The sequence below is a fragment of the Saccoglossus kowalevskii genome, chromosome 2, assembly GCF_978046115.1.
Source record: "Saccoglossus kowalevskii chromosome 2, keSacKowa6.1, whole genome shotgun sequence".
NCBI classification, from domain to species: domain Eukaryota; kingdom Metazoa; phylum Hemichordata; class Enteropneusta; family Harrimaniidae; genus Saccoglossus; species Saccoglossus kowalevskii.
In genome coordinates, this window is record NC_140642.1 from 33,828,118 (window position 1) to 33,847,027 (window position 18,910).

Below are 18,910 nucleotides of genomic sequence, written 5' to 3' on the forward strand. Positions count from 1 at the left end.
TTGTAGTTCACCACAACTATTACACTGCTTATACCAGTATTTCATCCTATTCATTACTCGCTTATCTGGCAATGTCTTCCGAAATGGACCATCCATGATGATGATTTCCCCCCACGCCTTCTACTAAGTTTTATCTCCAGTCTGGTGCCATATTCTGACTCTCCCTCCTCTTCTTGTTGTCTATAACATTTCTGAAGTAGGGCATACCCAGTTTGGACGGAGATACCTTCTAACTTCTCCACAATAGTATAACTCTCTCTTTCCTTGACGACTCATTTCTTTAGAGGCTCATTGACAATATCATGGGAATCATTTCCCAGTTTATTGCATTTACTCATCTGTTTTCTCACCTTTGACAGGTTATCACCGACATTTGGGACCAATCTGATCATGCTTTTCACCTGGGAAATTTTTTAAGAATTTCCAAATGGCCACTCTTGCTCAATTTGATCAGTGCATCTTTCTCGAAACCTTTCTCTGAACTCAATCATCGCACAAATGAGTTGTTCACAGTCGAATTTAATAATACTTTATTAAGCCGGTGTGTCTGGTTTTGGTCTGTACTTGTTGGTGAATCCAGTAAACATCAGTACAACAAATGATTCCACTCAATTTGGGTGCAATTTTGAAATTCTGCCCCTAGTCCAAGTAATAACTAGCAAACAGACAAACATGCTTGGCAATGACAATTTGTACCACTTTGATGAGTATGAAACCCACAACTTCATTATAGCACACATTCTAATCAGTCAGACAATGGCTTATTTCAGTTCAGCTACGTATATACACAAGAATAAAAACTATCCTTTTATATTGCTTCGTGTTTAGCTCTAATTATTTCAGAAGTAATTTAATATGAGAACAAGCATGTGTTTCAACATTTAGTCTAATATATATCCATACGTTGCACTGGCATTAGCTGTATGGATAGAGTTGGAATATAGTAGTTGATGGATTTAAATGTTAAATATCCTGGTAGTTTTAACTAAATTTAATAATAGTAACTATTTAAGGGTCTCAGTGGGCACATACAACTGGGATACACACGAAACATTTCATGAAAGGTCACGTTATATCATCAACTGACTAGCAATTCAAACAGTCGATGGTTCAATTACATGCTTTACCGGTCAACCTATCTTATATAGCGATATCAAACATTCTAATATTACAATTACCTGAATACGGATTCCTTCAACAACAACAATGACTATCTCTAAAATCGTGTGGTGTATGCAAATATTATTTATATCCTGTATACTAACAACAGCAGTCTACATGTTTTTTCCTGCCTCAACTGGTGAGTATTAGACTGTTATTCAAATCACCTCAAAAAATATTTTTATTCGCCACATTTGGGATACACGAAGAAATCACCTTCAGAATAAGATCAGATGACATCTTTCGGTGTACATTAAAACCAATATGGCCGCCAAACCACATGACGAAACAAATCGGGAATAGTGCAATAGTTTACATTATCCTTTATCAACATAACAGTATACCGTACAGCGGTTCACTCAAGCAAGATCACAAAACAAATATCAAAATGATTCTTCAGGGTTGGATATATAAATTGTGAATATAAAACAAAAAGCTTGGGTCGTTACATACGTGAGTGAAGACAATGGCGAACTTTGTTTACATCAACAGCTGGTGAAATACAAATTAAAAAAAATAGTTATGCTAAACTAAATGACATGTACTTGAAATACAGTGAGCGTTAAACCCTGCGGACTTAAGCAAGCTGCTCAATGGAAGCATTATAACTAGACACCTAACGAACTGGAAAAATACAGTAAATGTAAATGGTCAACTGAATCATGGTGGTGATAATATAATTAAATGTACGATGCATATATAAGCATTTACCCGTCGCCATATAATGTTGAGTATACTAAAATGCTGCTATCACCAATTTTCATTGCCAGAACTTGCACTCATACACCCCAACAAATACCAACGTTTGGGCTGGATTGTAATCGTTGAATTGTTAGATGTCTTCTCAATTTCGATATTTCAGTGATGTCTACCGTAATACCGTAATATTGTTTCCCTCTAACTTTCGTGGATAAAGGCGATGTCTGTTATTTTGGGTTAACAGACGTTCTTAAACCCGCTGTAGTTTTATTACAAAAAATGCTCGGTTGCTGGCAGTACTGGGTCGACAATATACAAATTTCGGAGGCAGATTTCACGAACACCTCACCATCACACACACAGTTAAGGTATCCTGTTGCACTTTCACGCTAGTTTTTTTGACTATGCTGTCCGAAGCTAGACTCAATCAACCATCCAACATATCAAACGACGGTTGAATTATATGGTGAACCTGTGAGATATGATATAAATTGCAATATCTGATACACTGGGATTACAAATATGGATTACCCCGAGGAAAATTACTATTTAAAAATTCGGGCAGTGTGCATTTACAACAGTAACGTCCAAGTTGCTGACTCCACTAGTGCCAAGTTTTTGCTCAAATCACAAAACATTTATTTTGAATTACCCTACATAGTTGAATTCGACCTTTCAGTTAGATGACTGAAATCAACCAATTCATAATGTGCAGAATAAATGTTTTGCCGTGTGTGTACTATTTCTGATGCTGTGTATCGAGACGTTACCATGGTAGTGTAGGTTGTGTAGATAATAAATTGAACTATTTCTGTCAGACGGCAACCTAATTATTATCTTACATTGTTTCTAAATACTTCATAAGATGTATTTTGAAACGTTTTACTTGTAAAGGGTAGTGCAATCATCGTATTTCCAAACTTTAGACCAATTTGCACACTGCACACCTGTCAACCAAACACGGGGATGTTGCTTAAAATATATGCATAGATAGTACTAGTACCAGATCTAGTGCAGGTTTTGCTGTGAAAATAATCTGTGTACAGAAAATAGACAATCTGTGGCATACATATATAATAGCAGCAACAACAAACATAGTCGTATGCAAACGACTAGTTCTAGGCAATCTCACACACAGCATGTTCGTCCTCCTATAGATCCTATAGATGTAGACACCAAAAAACAATGTTACTTATAAAGTACTTCTTATATTTTTCATTCCAGTTTTAAACAGCCTTGTATCAACTGGTTTACACACAAGAGTGTCATCCATACTTCATCACTTCATTAGTGAGCTTCCATACATATATGTAATTACGCCTACTTACGCAAGATCTGTGCAGAAAGCAGAACTCACACGTATTGCCAATACCTTTTCACACATCAAAAACTTGCACTGGATTGTGGTAGAAGACTCCAATGAAGGAACTAATTTGACAACACATTTTTTATCTCATTGTGGTGTAAATTATACATATTTGCATACTCGGTCGATAGAACATAAACATCGAGGAGTCGATCAAAGAAATCTTGGGTTAGCATGGTTACGACACAATCTCAAGCCTAACGTATCAAGAGGAGTTGTTTACTTCGCGGATGACGACAATACATACTCAATTGAGATATTTGAAGAGGTAATACAGCGGATATATGTTCCTTTTCATTCAGCCATTAATATTACATCGAGTTTTCAAAAAATTAAATCTTAAACACAAGAAATATATTCATTCTCAATATCTAATTATGCCAGTACATTAATTTCCCAATGATCTGCGGATTTTTTTTTTTAAATTCAGCAACTCGCCTATAGTGTTGATTAATTAATTATAGCTATTTTTGACAGTTGAGACGAAGTTATATGTATACGTTTCGGTCTAGTCCGGTTGTGATATACATCACATTATGTTAAAATTAATATTAAAAACACAAATGAACGCAAAAATGTAATGCTTAAGTACTACAATGAGATCAGGTTAAAGGCTAATATAAAAATCTCTGAAATTTAGTTGCAGCGAAAGTCTGTCGAACCAAACAGAGCCAACTTGTGTACTGTTTGTAAAGAGCTTTCTCATGAAAATAATGATTTTACCAATTTCTTTTGTAGTTTGTAAAGTGGACAATTTAACAATATGTCTTTGCCTATAAAATAATTCAAGGGAGTAGTTGGAATCAGTTGTGAAGTGTTCATATTGTATTTGTGGATGATTTCTTCGATGGTATTGCTTTGTGGACCACATCGAGGGTGAAGCCAAAAACGTTTTTGAAATAGATATGTACACCATCATCTTGTCTACAACTAGCTACGTGTGATGAGAAAGTATATTGTCTATTTGGTGATACCTGCTACACGGAATTGCAAAAAATTGAGATGTGTTTTTTTTTTGGTATTTTTGAAAAGGATGTATAAGTTTACTGTGGAACAGAGGCTTCGTACAAACACGTACATATGTATCACGAGTGTCTTTCCCGAAAGAAGTAACTGAAAACTGTTCTTTCAACAAAAATCACGTGAATGTTAGTAATAGTAATACATCAGGATCACCAATCTAACTTCGCTCTAAATATGTCAAAGATTCTTCCAACAATTGATGTGTGAGTTTCCTACACTTTCGTATACTAGTATGTGAAGTCATTCTTGCTTATTATCAGATCGATATATTTAAACCATTTCTTGTTTTCCATGCACCCAATGAATTCCACTTTTGGTGTAAACTTAAAATCGGCTTAATTGTTATTGAATATAGATACAAAGACTATGACGAATACCACGCATACATTACAATGAACTGTTAAGTGTCTTATCAATGCGTTATTAAATACTATGTGTATGCCAGTAAATTATTTGAATGTATTTAATAAATACTGCACTAAAACCAATGGCCTGAAAATAAGTACTTGTGAACCACCCGGTCAACCCTTTTTCCTTATCAGGAGCGACAATTGCAAGTATGGTATCATCGTTCTTTGCATGTGTGATAATTAGCCTTTATCTAAATCTGTATTCCGCACAGCAGTTCTCCAAATAAATATAATAATTTACCTTCCAGGTAACTCTGGTCGACGTAAATTATGTTTGAAAGAACGGGCTTCAAACATAATCAGTCATTTGGTGACTAATATATTCAGCAGTGTATTCATTACGGCACTGTTATCAGTATGTTGTTCGATGTTGTTAATGGCAGCGCATAGAGCATGTTTTCTTGGTTTGTTGTTGTTACTCGGCTTAGTTTCCCAACATGCCATCATACTGTTCATGATTTGAAGCGTGGTTATTCTTTCCGCGTAGTAACCAGCAATCATTTATAATTGTACAGTATTCCAGCATTGCTCGAGCTTGATAAGGCAGTAATCAGACATATTACAGTGGAATGGAATGGATGGGGACCTGATTCTAGAATTTGATCGACTTTAAGATGAAAGACGTATTTTAAAAGTACTCATTTGCAGCAGTGCGTCTACAAGTTTCAAATGCTGCGCAATATTTGAAAGTACGTTTAAGACTGAAGTATTTGCCCTATCAATGTTGGTTGGTTGTGCAATTAAAATCTCAGTGCAAAATAATATTATCGTTGTTTAATCCATTAAATAAATGTTTTAAAACTTTGAAGAAGTCAGAGCGTTCTGGTGGGTTAGTTGGTGCGAACAGATTAATAAGATACAGTGGGTGACATCAACAGGTCATGTGAACATGCGGTTGAACGTATTTGCTTTGGTTTAGCATAATTGTAACACCAGCTGAGTGTGTGGTTTCATGGGTGACAAAAACGTGCACCCTCCACATAACGTGCCAATTTGGCACGTCGAAAGTAATTGTATGAGTTTACTATAGGAACAAATACTCGGGTGATTGATTTTAAGGAAGCATTTGATTCCTTGAATCATGACATCTGAGGACATTCCATATGAGTGCTAACCACAGAAAGACAAACATTGGTATTAAAGAATAAAGTTGCTAGCAAAATCTGTATTATAAATCACAATGGAATAGTTTAACGACCTTTCACTGTTTTCCTGTTATTTTTGGTAGGCAGTCCTTGCTTACAGTTTAGCATTTTGTCAGTAGCATTTTTCATGTGTGCCATTCTGTGTGTTCTTTGGCATTTTTATTTAGTATTCGTTGTATACAACCTTTTCCGTTGCTCGAGATCTCTACGTTTTTACGATGGTCTCAGGCTTGAACAGAACTCTGTTGCATGTTTTTTCCATTATTGACATTTTTAGCTTTGTTTTAGTGCATGGTTTCAGTTTTTTGTAGTTTGTACGCTCGTTTGGTACGCTCGTTTTCCTGTTGTATTTGTTGTTAACATATTCATACAGTGATGCCACGTGTGTATCGTCTACAAGTGTTTCCATGTAAACAGTATCTTGAATATTTATATCAGTCTTTACATTTGTTTTCTGTGTCATATTGTTTGTATATCCCTTTATTGTGGCACTTGTCAAATGTTATTTCGTGTGTTGATAATTATATTTCATACTGACGTGCATCACATTTTATCACAATGCATATACATTTGTTTGAAAAATTATTTGGCGAAAATTGGTGTTGTTATATTCAAGTGATATTAGTCTTATTACACGACCATAACGTTTCAGCTCATTCTCAATAACACTATTTGAAATGAATGGGGGCACCTGATAGAACCACTTTTGTGGCGTATGTAACTAATGCCTGACTTAAAAAGAGTCGCCAATGGAGTTCAATCATATCTTACATAGCTCTTCAGAACTCATGATCACCAGAACTATTAAAACACAAGAACGCACCCAAAGACACGGGAGGCGGCTACAAAAATGTATGGCACCGACCGAATCAGCTATATGATTATTTCATGCAAGCTTCAATATCAACATAAAGTATTGACTCACACCAAAGCCCATGTTTTTTTCGTAAATCCTGCAAAGGGATTATTACGCGGCACACATACAACGGCGGCCAACTTGGTTACACACAATTGCGGGCCTGATGAAATGGAGGAATTACGGCACAAGCAACGCAAAAACCTAACCAGTTAACGCACAAAAGACTCACTTAAGTAGGAGCGACAGTGCAACTCAAATTAACTTTCTCTCCTATACCTTCATTGGTTGATCTTGGGGCAACCCATCTTGACTTTTCGCCACTTCTTGTCAATATACTTTCATAATTTATTATGGCTTAAGTGATCAGTACTTTTGTTGCACCTAAATGTAAGTTTTGTGGTTTTCAGATACTTGTGAGGGGCAACATGTAGTAATCTAAGGCACATGTTAAACTCTTTCATATACAGGATATTTTCATTGGCATCATATTTCAATATTACTTTCAGATGAGATATACTAAAAAAGTATCAATATGGCCAGTCGGCCTTTCCGGTGGGTTACGCTATGAAACTCCTATAATTGGTCCTGATAACAAGGTGAAGTCTTGGCATGCATGGAACTCCTCTGAAAGGAAATTTGCTACTGACATGGCGGGGTTTGCTATTAATCTGAACCTATTGCTGAATAACCCACATGTGTGGTTTAGTCACACAATGCCAGCTGGATTTTTAGAATCGTCTCTGCTTTCACAGTTGGTAGAACTGAATGATTTGGAACCAAAGGCTGACAACTGCACCAGGGTACCAAGAAATTTTTATATTTGATTAAATAGTGTTAATGTCATAATAGGTAGCACGTCTGTATACGAATCTCGTGTTCCATGTTGATATGTACGTGTATAATTGTATTTCCATACCCTTCATCAAATGCAAGTATTTATAGTCATTTAATAAATACCGTGAAGTAAATTATTTCGTACACCAGCCAAGTGATTAAGAGTGCGGGTATACATTCAGCGATTCATTGTTTTACTAGGATTGTAATTTTCGCTAATATTATAGCTAATATACGTTATATATGCGACGTAAACAACTGTAAACAAATTGTTGAAATGGGAAGTATCAGGTGATTTGGAACAGATGTGGAAACTCCAAAAACGCCTCATCAGACGTCGTTTTGTTGGACATGATCAAATGGCTTCTATGCCCAAGTCGGTGCATCAGAGCTTGCTCCTACTGCCCACGATACATTTTCCGTGGTTATAACGAGCATTCTGGTCATTTGTTTAATATTGCGTGTAGACGTGGTCATCATTTCCAGGGGTTCATCAGATGTTTACTTTGAATATCAACCCTGAATAAAAAGAGTATGTATGTGCATGTGTTAGTATGTATAACTGGGTTAAGCATTGAGCGAGATTTAGATCCATTATTGAAATGTGAAATGTTAATCCATACTTTCACACAATTCTTTTAAAATGGCCGTAATCTTTCAAGAAAATCTGTCAAGCCATGTATGAGAAACGGCTGGGAACGAGTTAAAATGTTACAATTCAACGTTGTTTGACACTGCAACATATCGCTAGTCTGCCACTTGTTTTCGAATCTAACGAAATTTTGTCGTTTCTTTATACCAACTTTTCTGTTTCTGGGAACTACATGTAAATCAATATGTTAATTAGATGTTACATCGCATATACATTCAATGTGATAATTGCTTTTTTTTCTATTTTCAGGTACTGGTTTGGCACACAAAAACTATCACCCCAGTTTTCAGTCAAGACAAGACATGGAATTTAGAGATTTAATTTGTCAGGTCAATTGGAGTAAACAATATCATTAAATGGAATGGTACATCTGTTTCATGTCTTCCTCACTAAAGTGACGCGGCGTTCTCACGTCAGTTTGTTTGAAGAACAAAGGGAGGAAAATGAGTTTCAACAATACTACACACACTGATGAATACAACTTAGAATATTTGTTACTACATATGCTGTATGCTAGCTTTCGTTAACAATGCACATTTTGAAAGGGAAAATCCCTTCTAGGCTATGAGGTGCCGTTTGCGCATATATCATTTTTTTCATAGATTTAAGTTAATTGTCACAAGGTATATATCACGGTAATGCCACCTTATTCACTTCGTTACAAACTAAGACCAAGAACATTTCATAAATATATTATCTTCACGCCAGGCTACGGCAGGTTTTAACAACAACAAACTTCAATTCGTTTTTTTAACAGTGGCGTTAGAAACACCAATAAACCGCATTAATCATAAATTACACTCGATTGCGTCCCAATATGCTAACTCGATCAATAGTAGTACTATTACTAATACAAATATGTATGCCAACACTTTTTAGTTCAGTTTCTGATAAGGTCAGTTCCACAAGAAATAACTTTAACCAAGCTAACGTAGCATTGTACAATAACGCTGGGACGACGACGTTGAATCACGTATTTGAGAGGATGACGTTATCACACTTTGCAGTTCTCTAGCCATATGATTGAAGGAATCAGTCGGCGATGTTTACGCATCCTGTGGTTCTTTAGTTGTTGGGTTGAAGTAGTCAGTCGGTGAAGACGTTCTTGAAATAAATGCTGAACTCAGCAAAGAATGGCATAACTAATATTCAGCATTGGTAACATACGACTAGACGTAACACAGTGTTAACACATTCGGTGAATTGGCACCCAATTGTCATACACACCACATCAGAACTTTGCCACACCTGCCGACAACTAAAAGTATAATAATGAATTACCTACCATAAATTCTAATCTGACGGTATGGGGTGTCTCCCCAGCTTAATAATAGATGTGTTGCATTCTTGAACATACAAAACTAATTAGCACAATCCTAGAACTATGAAATACACAAAATATATTACATGGAAATACGTCACAATAATACATGCATAGTAAATTGCCTGCTGGACAAATAGAGTTATTGCTTATTGTTATCAAATTCTTAACATTGTGTATTAATATAATTGTTCCTTTTTCCAATAATACTAACAAACCTCCACTGACAACTATCAACAAATAACACTTTTTGTGTATTTGGTCGTGTGAAGTTCGAAGGGAAAATACATTTTGACGTCGTTGTGGTTTCTGTCACCATTCTTCAAATAAAAGTGTGGAAAATATTTATTGGCACACACTTTGTGGGTGGGTCATCTGATTAATTCCAGTGGCTGTAACTTTCGATAAACAACGCTCACCAAGGACAGTCACAATTATAATGCCACCGTACAAGATCTAAATTGTACAAAATCTCAGTCAAACTAATGGACAACCACTGTCGAGCATATTTAAGCTCATGGAACTTATGTAGCAGGTCCGAACGTAGGCTTGGCAGCAGGTCCAACTGGTATTTTGCGTAACCTTCTACTATTTGCCAATAATTTTACTCCTTTCACTCCATCAGAAAGCAGATTATCGAAAGTAAGTAAGTTAGTTTAGCTGCTTTGTTGATTCAGCAATTGGAGAATCGCACAGCAGATCTGTTATGGGCCTGTGTTGGAATGAAATTAGAATAAAAGGCAATTCTCAACCATGATTATTAAATAATTAAAGCTTTGTTATAAATGCAAGTTAATAATTTACCAGGTCTATCACATAGAAGAGCTGAACTTGAAATCTGTCAGGCAAACATACTTGCCATGGCTACTGTGTTGGTGTCTTTGTATGACTATCGTGTTTAATACCACCAGCAACTTCAGAAAAGAAATGTTAAAATTGTATAAGCCTTTTCAGTGGCCAATGACAGCAGATATACGACACATCATACATCAAATACAAGTTTTGGAGGGCGTCAATGAGACGCTGAGAAATCGCCGGGACTTAATTTAAAAATGGAATTCGCCGATTTTGATGTTGACTAGCCTGGTACTGGGAACTATGTGCTTATTGAGCACCTTGCCGTTTGCGCACACATGACAAAGGACTGAACTGTTATTGATCGTTATTTTCAGAGCTTTATAAAAGTGGGTTGGTTAAAAGTGGTCAACATTTGATGTATTTAAATTGTGTTTATTTGTGGAGAATACAGATTTACTTGGTGCATTGTTGATACCTACACGTGTTGAATTGAGCATTTTTTGACCATGAGTGAATTTGTGCGAGTCGCCGAAATCTGCCAAAACTTACTACACTAAATAGTGTTTTCCTGATCCATGTCCAAGTATTGTAGATTATAAATTGAAATCTGGTCGAGGTGAGGAATACAACGTGTTGCCAATGCATTTTATGAGTGGATGGATTGAATCAGGGGCTTATAGTCCAGTCATTAAACATTTTTTAATCATGGAGATTCAACAAAATTGTTGGAAAAGGTTTCTTAGCGGGTTTCAACTCTTCAGTACCTCTACTTTAAAGACAAAAATAGTTTACCAAAATCGGACTTGGGGAACCACCTGAAAATAGGTCAATTCCAAAATGGCCACTATTAAGAAAATAAAAGTTGAAAATAGGTCATAAATAATAAACTAGCTGAGATAAAAACATGTGTGATGTTCCTTATCATATCAGATTGACAAGACAAACACAATAGTATGTATTTTCAATTTTAAATTTACTAACAAAATGGACACCAAATGTACCAAAATCTAGGTAAAATCCAAGATGGCCGCCATAAGAAATAACAAAGATGAAAATATGTCATAAATATTGAACCAACTAAGATAAAAACGTGCATGGTGTGCCTATTCATATCAGCTTGGCAAACTAAACACAACGGTATATATTTTTCAGTATTAAATTTACTAACAATTTTAAAAGTACCTAAAATCCAAGATGGTGACTGTGAAAAAATAACAAAGCTGAAAATGTGTCACATACATGGACCCAAGATAAAACCATATTATCTACCTAATCAGCTTGGAAAGTAAATGCAACAGAATATATTTTTCAGGTTTAGGTTTATTACAAATTTCAGAATGTGCAAAAAACTACTAAAAACTAATGTCCTGAATATATTCAAAACCCAAGTACAGTCAAATGTATAATGATAACATTACTCAATATTCAAGATGACTCAATACATACACTTTAGTTGTTGGATAGCATTTAATATGACATACATGGAAATATTGAGAATTTTAACTAATGTTTTCACATGAGCTTGGGTGTCATTAATCTATAGTGTCAGGAGTTTGTCCGTTGCTGCATGTTATCCCTTTACATTGCCCACATGCCAAGTTACATGGAAGTCCATTTTTCTTACAAGAACATGTGTTTTGGTCACACTTCCCAGTGCAGTTGCATTTAATGATCTTAAGTAGTGATTCTGGTGCAGCCACTTGATCCAGTCTGTATGGCTTCAAGATAGACTCGTGATGGGTCTTACAGACTACCCAGCCCCATTCTGTTGCCTCCATGTTGTTACCTACCCACGCCTGCACTTGAATGTATACTCGATGACTGTGAAATCTGGCGGCATCTGATGTTGGTGGAAGTCGTTCTGGCGGGAGATAACTTGTACTGGAAGCCACTTTCTTGGTGAATTTTGATGCTCGTTCAAAATTCAAATCTGAACCATATTTACAACCATAGATGATCGCAAGAGCCTCATTACCAGCTACCTCAATATCAATATGAGTTTTATTTGGTAGTATGAATACCTCAGAGATTTCCTTGAGGCTACGATATTTTCCCATAGCTGACATTTTTCCTATGCCATAGGTCCTTGATGTAGTGTCACACCCTGATAATGCATGAATAAAGAGGAGAGATTTGCTTAGGTCAGGGTCAAGGTTCTTCTGCAGAATGGATATATCAATGAGCTTTGTACTAGTCTTAAGACAGATGGTCTCATGGTATGTGGGTAGAAAGTGGTGTTGTAGCAGAACGAGCAGATCAGTGTCATCCCCACAACTACCACAGGCATCGTTATAGCAACTGTACAGGCAGATATAGCAATGTCATAATCAGCATCCCCGTGTGAGTGTCTGACCTGAATGCCCTCCTCTTTCTCTAACTGAGATCCCAACAGATCAATGAATTTCTGTTTGTTTCTTGTATTTGCTAGAAATGGCTTCTTTTTCATTTTGAGCAACATATCTGGGGTGAAGTCTACATCCACTCCTACTTCAGTACCTGTTCTCCTCTGGTGAGTCTCATCCTTTGTAGAAGGACCACTGCTGTAGCCATCGAATATGATCATAGAATCCTGGTAATGGTTGCGTACAAATTTCACATATAGTTGGCACAGATTGGCATATGATGTTGACAGCCGCTGTAATAGTGCACCTCCATCAATGACATAAGCCACACGGATGGGCAACTCAGTGATGACACATCCTGGCACTTTCTTCACTAGCCCATTAAGTAAATCAGCTTTATCTGCAAGTCGCATGAATAAGTTCTTGTCAAATAAAGATGTGGGATAAGAGCACAGCTCATACTGAAACAGTGTATGGACTTCAATAGTGCCAATGCCAGCAACAATGAGGCGCTGGTATAGCTGTTGAGGATCAATCTGGATCTTCTCACCACCAACTGACACATACACTGAGGATGCTAAAGTATTGACTTGTTGTTTTTTAGAGAATTTGTGCTTTGAAACTGACTGTCCCACCATTGATTCAGCAGAGTCAACATTTACCGTCTCATCTGCTATGATTCCTGATGACAAGCTCAAAAGCTCCTTAGTATTCTTGGAGAATGGCTTTCTCTTGTGAAAATAATCAATAATGGACTGCAGATCTTTGGCATCACGTTTGAGTTTTGCTGGTGCAAGATCTTTGTGTACCCCTGTACTGGTGTTTGATAGATATGTCACCTCCTGCATGGCATTGTGCACTTCACCACATGCGGGCATTGATAATAACCAGATCAGACTTGTTGATTCCTGAAAACCACGTTCTCTAGTCAGCCCGCCAACAGATTTTATACTACCCATCAGAACTTGCTCAATGTACAGATCACTAAATATCCCTGCCCAATAACTGTCACTGCGCCGGAGTACAAACAGTCCTTCTACAAATTTTATATATACAGCAGGGTGTGTTTCTTCCAATTTATTCATTTTCTCTAGGTAAAGCATAATCGACTTTGTATAATTATTGTGGCCTAATGCTGCTAGATATGGAAGCATTTCATGAAGTGACTGAAGATAAAGTTTCCAATTGCCAGTACGAGCTGATCAAATAAGTGATCGTAGGATGCCCACTAGGTGCATATACATGATCCACAGCTTTGCTGTACGGTAAGGTGCCATGGATGTGGTCCACTCCATTGTGGACGACTGTAGCTGAGAAATGATATCTGATGTGAGGGCATCTTCCAGACTAATATTCCCCTTATTGATTTTGGACACCAACTCACTAGCACTGTCAAAAAGGGCAAAGAACTCTGCATTTGATACTGAAAATAAAAGAATATGCATTGGAATGAAATAATTATACCACATTAAGTGAACATGCATTAGCTATCTAATGAATGACATATTGTTGTCACTTACCTCCTTCCTCAATAAAATCCTCCCCCATATCTGCTGTAGTCACAAATACATCGGTTATGATACCATGGTCAGATGTGGGTGCCTTGTTTTCCACACTGGCCAGATCCTCCTCATCATCTGAAAGAACCAAGGTACACCACATTTAATTAATTAATACTTACTGACATTAATCACTGATAACATTAATACTGACTGTTGAATGATTCGGTGAAGAAAGTTGACAGTCATAGAAACTTTTTCTAGGTGTTATTACCTGTAAGAATGCTAATTATCTCAGAGATATTTGAACATGATGCTAGGTTCACACACTGATCTTCAAACACTTTAGGCACTGGCATATCAAATGCCTGAGATGTAGCAATGGCACTGAGGGCACTGTCAACTAGAAAATGAGCCCTTGCAGCTCGCGCCACTGACTTTCCTGACAGCATCTGGTCCACACTTCCCTCTGCATACACCTGAGAGATAATTTCCTTCAACCCAGATCCAGCCATCAAACTCCCAATTGCACCGAGAAAACTCATCTCAGTATGAAATCCTCCTAATACCAAGACAATCTGTTGTAGTGGGCTTTCAGTCTGTTCTGATTCAATAATCATATTTGCAACCCACCATAGCTGCTGGTCAAATGTGATGACTGGTGCGATTCCATTACGTGTTGCATGGTCACTCATGTACTCCAGGGTCGACCGAACACATGTTGGGTCACTTGGTGTTAAATCAATAATGGGCAAAAAGATCTCAGAAATTTTACCAGAATATGCAATGTCTGAATGGAGCATCTGCATCCAGCCAGACCACAAGGGTCGTGGCTTTGGAAAATGAAGTGAAACACGCCACAGTATGTCCAGCTTGTCGTTCCTATCATCCCGACTGACCTCATGGAGTTTAGTATAGATGATTTTATCTTGAACTGACTTGGGGTTTAGTATTTGTTGCGCCAGTTTAACACTGCCAACTTTTTTAATATCATCCATAGTAACTTTAACTCTGGGTACCCTTCGTGTTACTTTTATGGCAGGGGCAAATGTTGCCATCTGGCCCATGACATGGATTGTTCCAGTACCATCAAGTGTTCTACTGGCATGATCAATATTATCAGCCTCATACTGCAAAGATATGCCTACAATTTCATTGATTACATCAACAACCCGAGTGGCTGCTGCGTTTTTTTCTATACAACGATGCTTCAGTGTATGATGAGCAAAAACTTAACTTTGCAATCATGTCCACTAAATTACGATGACCATATTTATGTTCTAGTGTAATACCTAATCCAACTTGTAGAGGAGGTAAAAATGAACGATGGCATGTTGATTGCATTATTGCCTGGCCCAAAGATGCAGTATGAAGTTCAGAGTTCCGACTTTTGATGATAGTCTGTAGGAGTATCCGTAAAGAATGTGGTAGGTACTTGAGATTTTTATCAATTGACTTGATCTGCTCAGTATCTGGATATACATCCTCATGTTTGTTCATAGTTTTTATCTCTGAACGAATGTATTCTCCCACAACTTTTATCAAGTTATCCATGTTTGATTGGTCAGTTTTTGCAGCATTTACATGAGCTTCTTGTATAAGATTTTTCACATTTGATGTTAGCGTTACGATGTTGGATTGTTGTCTGATTGTAGTGAAGAATACCTTGTTCCCATAGTGACTCAGTAGTTCCCTTATTGTTTTATCACATATACGTTGCATATATCCGCATGTATGACGTAAAACAGAGCAGATCAAAAATCCATATCTCGTGGATGCTACATAGACAAGTTTGTTTTAGTGAAGGCTATTATTTGTACACAATGTCAGTTTTACACTCACCTGAAATACTGCTTACAAAATCAAACTGGAACAGCTATTAAATCGTTGAAAAATATTTTCTAAAATACAATGTAACATGACTAAGTGAGCGACAGATGCAAATACAACGGATTCATTTGCTTGCAGTGAAACGTAGCTGCGCGCGTAGCTGTGTTAACGTAATTTGCATATGAATAGCTTGCGTTAATCTACTGTCAAAGAGAGAAAAAAAATATTTTCCGGTCTATATATAATTATCTTGTTAAGCTGATGTGAATAGGCAGATCATACTTGTTTTTATCTTAGATGATTTTATGGTTTTGGCATATTTTCATCTTCGTCTTTTTTATGGTAGCCATCTTGGATTTGACCTACTTTCTGAGGTCATTTTGAAATAGTCAGTAAATTTATCCAAGAAAAGATATACCTTCAATCGTATTTACTTGTTCAGCATATATAAAGAGGTATATCATACATATTTTTTATCTCGGGTCCATTTGTATGACATATTTACATGCGTTTTTTTCTGTATGGCAGCCATATTGGATTTGACCTAGTTCCCCAAGTCCAATTTTGGTAAACTTTTTTTTTCCTTCAAAGTAAGGGTAATGAAGAGCTGAAATTCATAGAGAAACCTTTTCCAACAATTTTGTTGAACCTTTGCTATTTAATGCCTGGACTATTATCACTGTCACCTCCACGTGGAGACGTGTTGGCTTGTTCAGCGAACTCAAACTTCTGAAGCTCCAAATATATGTTAAAGATAATAAGGACATGTTTCAAAACTCGGCCATGATAGATTCAGTGTTGAAAAAAACTGTTGTGAAGTATGTATATTGCGAGTTATCTGTATTGAAACTTGATAGTTTTTCGCATATTTGCCATACTTGTTTTCAATGCATTACTTCACTCCGCTCCGGTCATATACTTTCAAAATTGCCAGTAAATCACAAATATCAAATGTGCAGGGATTCATTACAACTCGCTGTTGAAGAGAGTGGTTAAATTGAGCGGCGTTGCTAGAAAGATCAGGAACCCTGTTTTAAAGTGGTTTGGTAGGCCTTCGCTCTTTAAATGTTAACCTCTTGCATGTACGTGAATCATCACATAACCATTTTTGAATTATTTGATTCAATGTGTTAATGGTAGTGTTACCCATTTTGCCCGAACGTACATTAATAAAAGAAAATTTATAAATGACAGAGCTACCGCAGAATATAGAAACACGTATAATACACCTTCAGGAATAAGAGCACGAGACAAACGCAGGTTTCAAGAAATCGTGTACATCCACTGTATTGTACCCTTTTGTGTAAACGTTAAAAATAACTATGAGTAACCGAAAAATGATTTAAACAGTTCTTCTTGGTACCTGCTGGGGAGATCAATAGTGACTGATGGAATAGGCAGATTCCCATGCAAACACCTTAATAAGTTGAAACAGATATACTAGATTTCTGAGTGAATATATGAATCAACATCGTGGTATTATAAACCTGTTCGGATCATACAATTATCCACATATGTATTAATGCAATAATAACTTAATAATTAAATCACACAATCCTGACAAATCTTCCCAAATATTCAAACTGACTATCGGGAAAAATAATTAAACTGCACAGCTGTTTGCCTTAAATGTTAGACAATAGAATTATTGTATTGATCCTACACAATACCATTGTAAGAATTATTAACAGAGGAGCCAAGGTTCAGATATCGTATTCTCAATGACAACATCGTCGAGCAACTGGTTATCTGATAACATTTCATTCGTAGAGCCAACATCTACACATTTGTCATGCACTAATCCAACTGGAAATTTCAGCACGAGTTGTAGACACAAAACAATTCTTAAACAAAATAACAAATAAAGTTTCTCGTCGTTGGGGGCGTACTTCAGATATGTGCACACATAGGTTAAAGTGCAAGTCAAGGCGCTGCTTATCGTGTGTTTTTATGGCAGAGGTATTATCATAGGACATATTATTTTTATTATTTTTGAGTTAATAAACAACGCACACATACAAGTAATACCCGGGTACTTGTAAAGAAACCGTGACGTTTTATTGAGTAGTGTGTTACAGTTACGGGGGGAAACACGGGTTTCAAAGCACGAAAGTTTTCTGGAATTCAGGAATTCAGGTAAGAGCCCTACGCTTTCGAGCCTGAATAATCTTGAAATGAATTAGCAATCCCGTTTGAGTCGAAACGTATTCAGACAGTAAACAGCGGATAGCAACAGTGAAATGTTTGATGTCGATTCGGACTGCAGTACGTTACGACCCTTTTTTGTTTGGATTCGAATTCCATTTGGTCATCCCATTTTTGCTCCACTAATTTTTTTGTAATTCATCACTATTATTACACTACTTGTATAAGTGTCTCATCCGATTCATTACTCGTTCATCTGGCAATGTCTCCGAAAATGATTCTTGCAAGGTTTCACTCATGATGATGAATTACCACCAACGCCTTCTACTAAGTTCAAGTACAGTGGGTACCATAATATGACACTCCCTCCACTTCTCATTGTCTATAACATTTCTGAAGTAGGGCATACCCAGTGTGGACGGAGATACCCTCTAACTTCACTTATGGAAAGTTTAGCTTGTTGGTGAATCCAGTAGGAAAATTATAGAATAGGGATTGTCTACCTTACCATAGATGTGTACTTTATCCATAATGTGATGCACATTATACCCTGTACCCATATCAAGGCCCCCATCACTGCATGCATATCCCCCATAGAGATACTCACCCCTGATTTCTTGTTTTATGTTGCTTCTTCATAACTTAAAGAAGCAATCATTTGTACCGTCCTGGGAACCAAGACCTGTCCCATTGAGTCAGCATCATTATCTTTTATCCCAGTGTCTCTCCAGGGATGTCGAGTTCTCCATTCTCCTGCTGTATTCGTTTTGTCAAGTCCAACTCCATAGACTCACTTTTTAATTCTTCCAAGTGCATATTTTGTTTA

General features: G+C 36.9%; 1 protein-coding gene across 1 annotated transcript; it reads left to right on the forward strand.

The window, feature by feature from the left end:
- Positions 1–1,059: 1,059 nt before the first annotated feature.
- On the forward strand, positions 1,060–8,945 carry LOC100368925 (galactosylgalactosylxylosylprotein 3-beta-glucuronosyltransferase 1-like). Its single transcript, XM_085507442.1, has 4 exons — positions 1,060–1,300; positions 3,085–3,494; positions 7,170–7,463; positions 8,399–8,945. Exons 1-4 carry the CDS (start codon positions 1,207–1,209, stop codon positions 8,468–8,470), a joined length of 870 nt encoding a protein of 289 aa, XP_085363568.1. The 5' UTR covers positions 1,060–1,206; the 3' UTR covers positions 8,471–8,945.
- Positions 8,946–18,910: the final 9,965 nt, after the last annotated feature.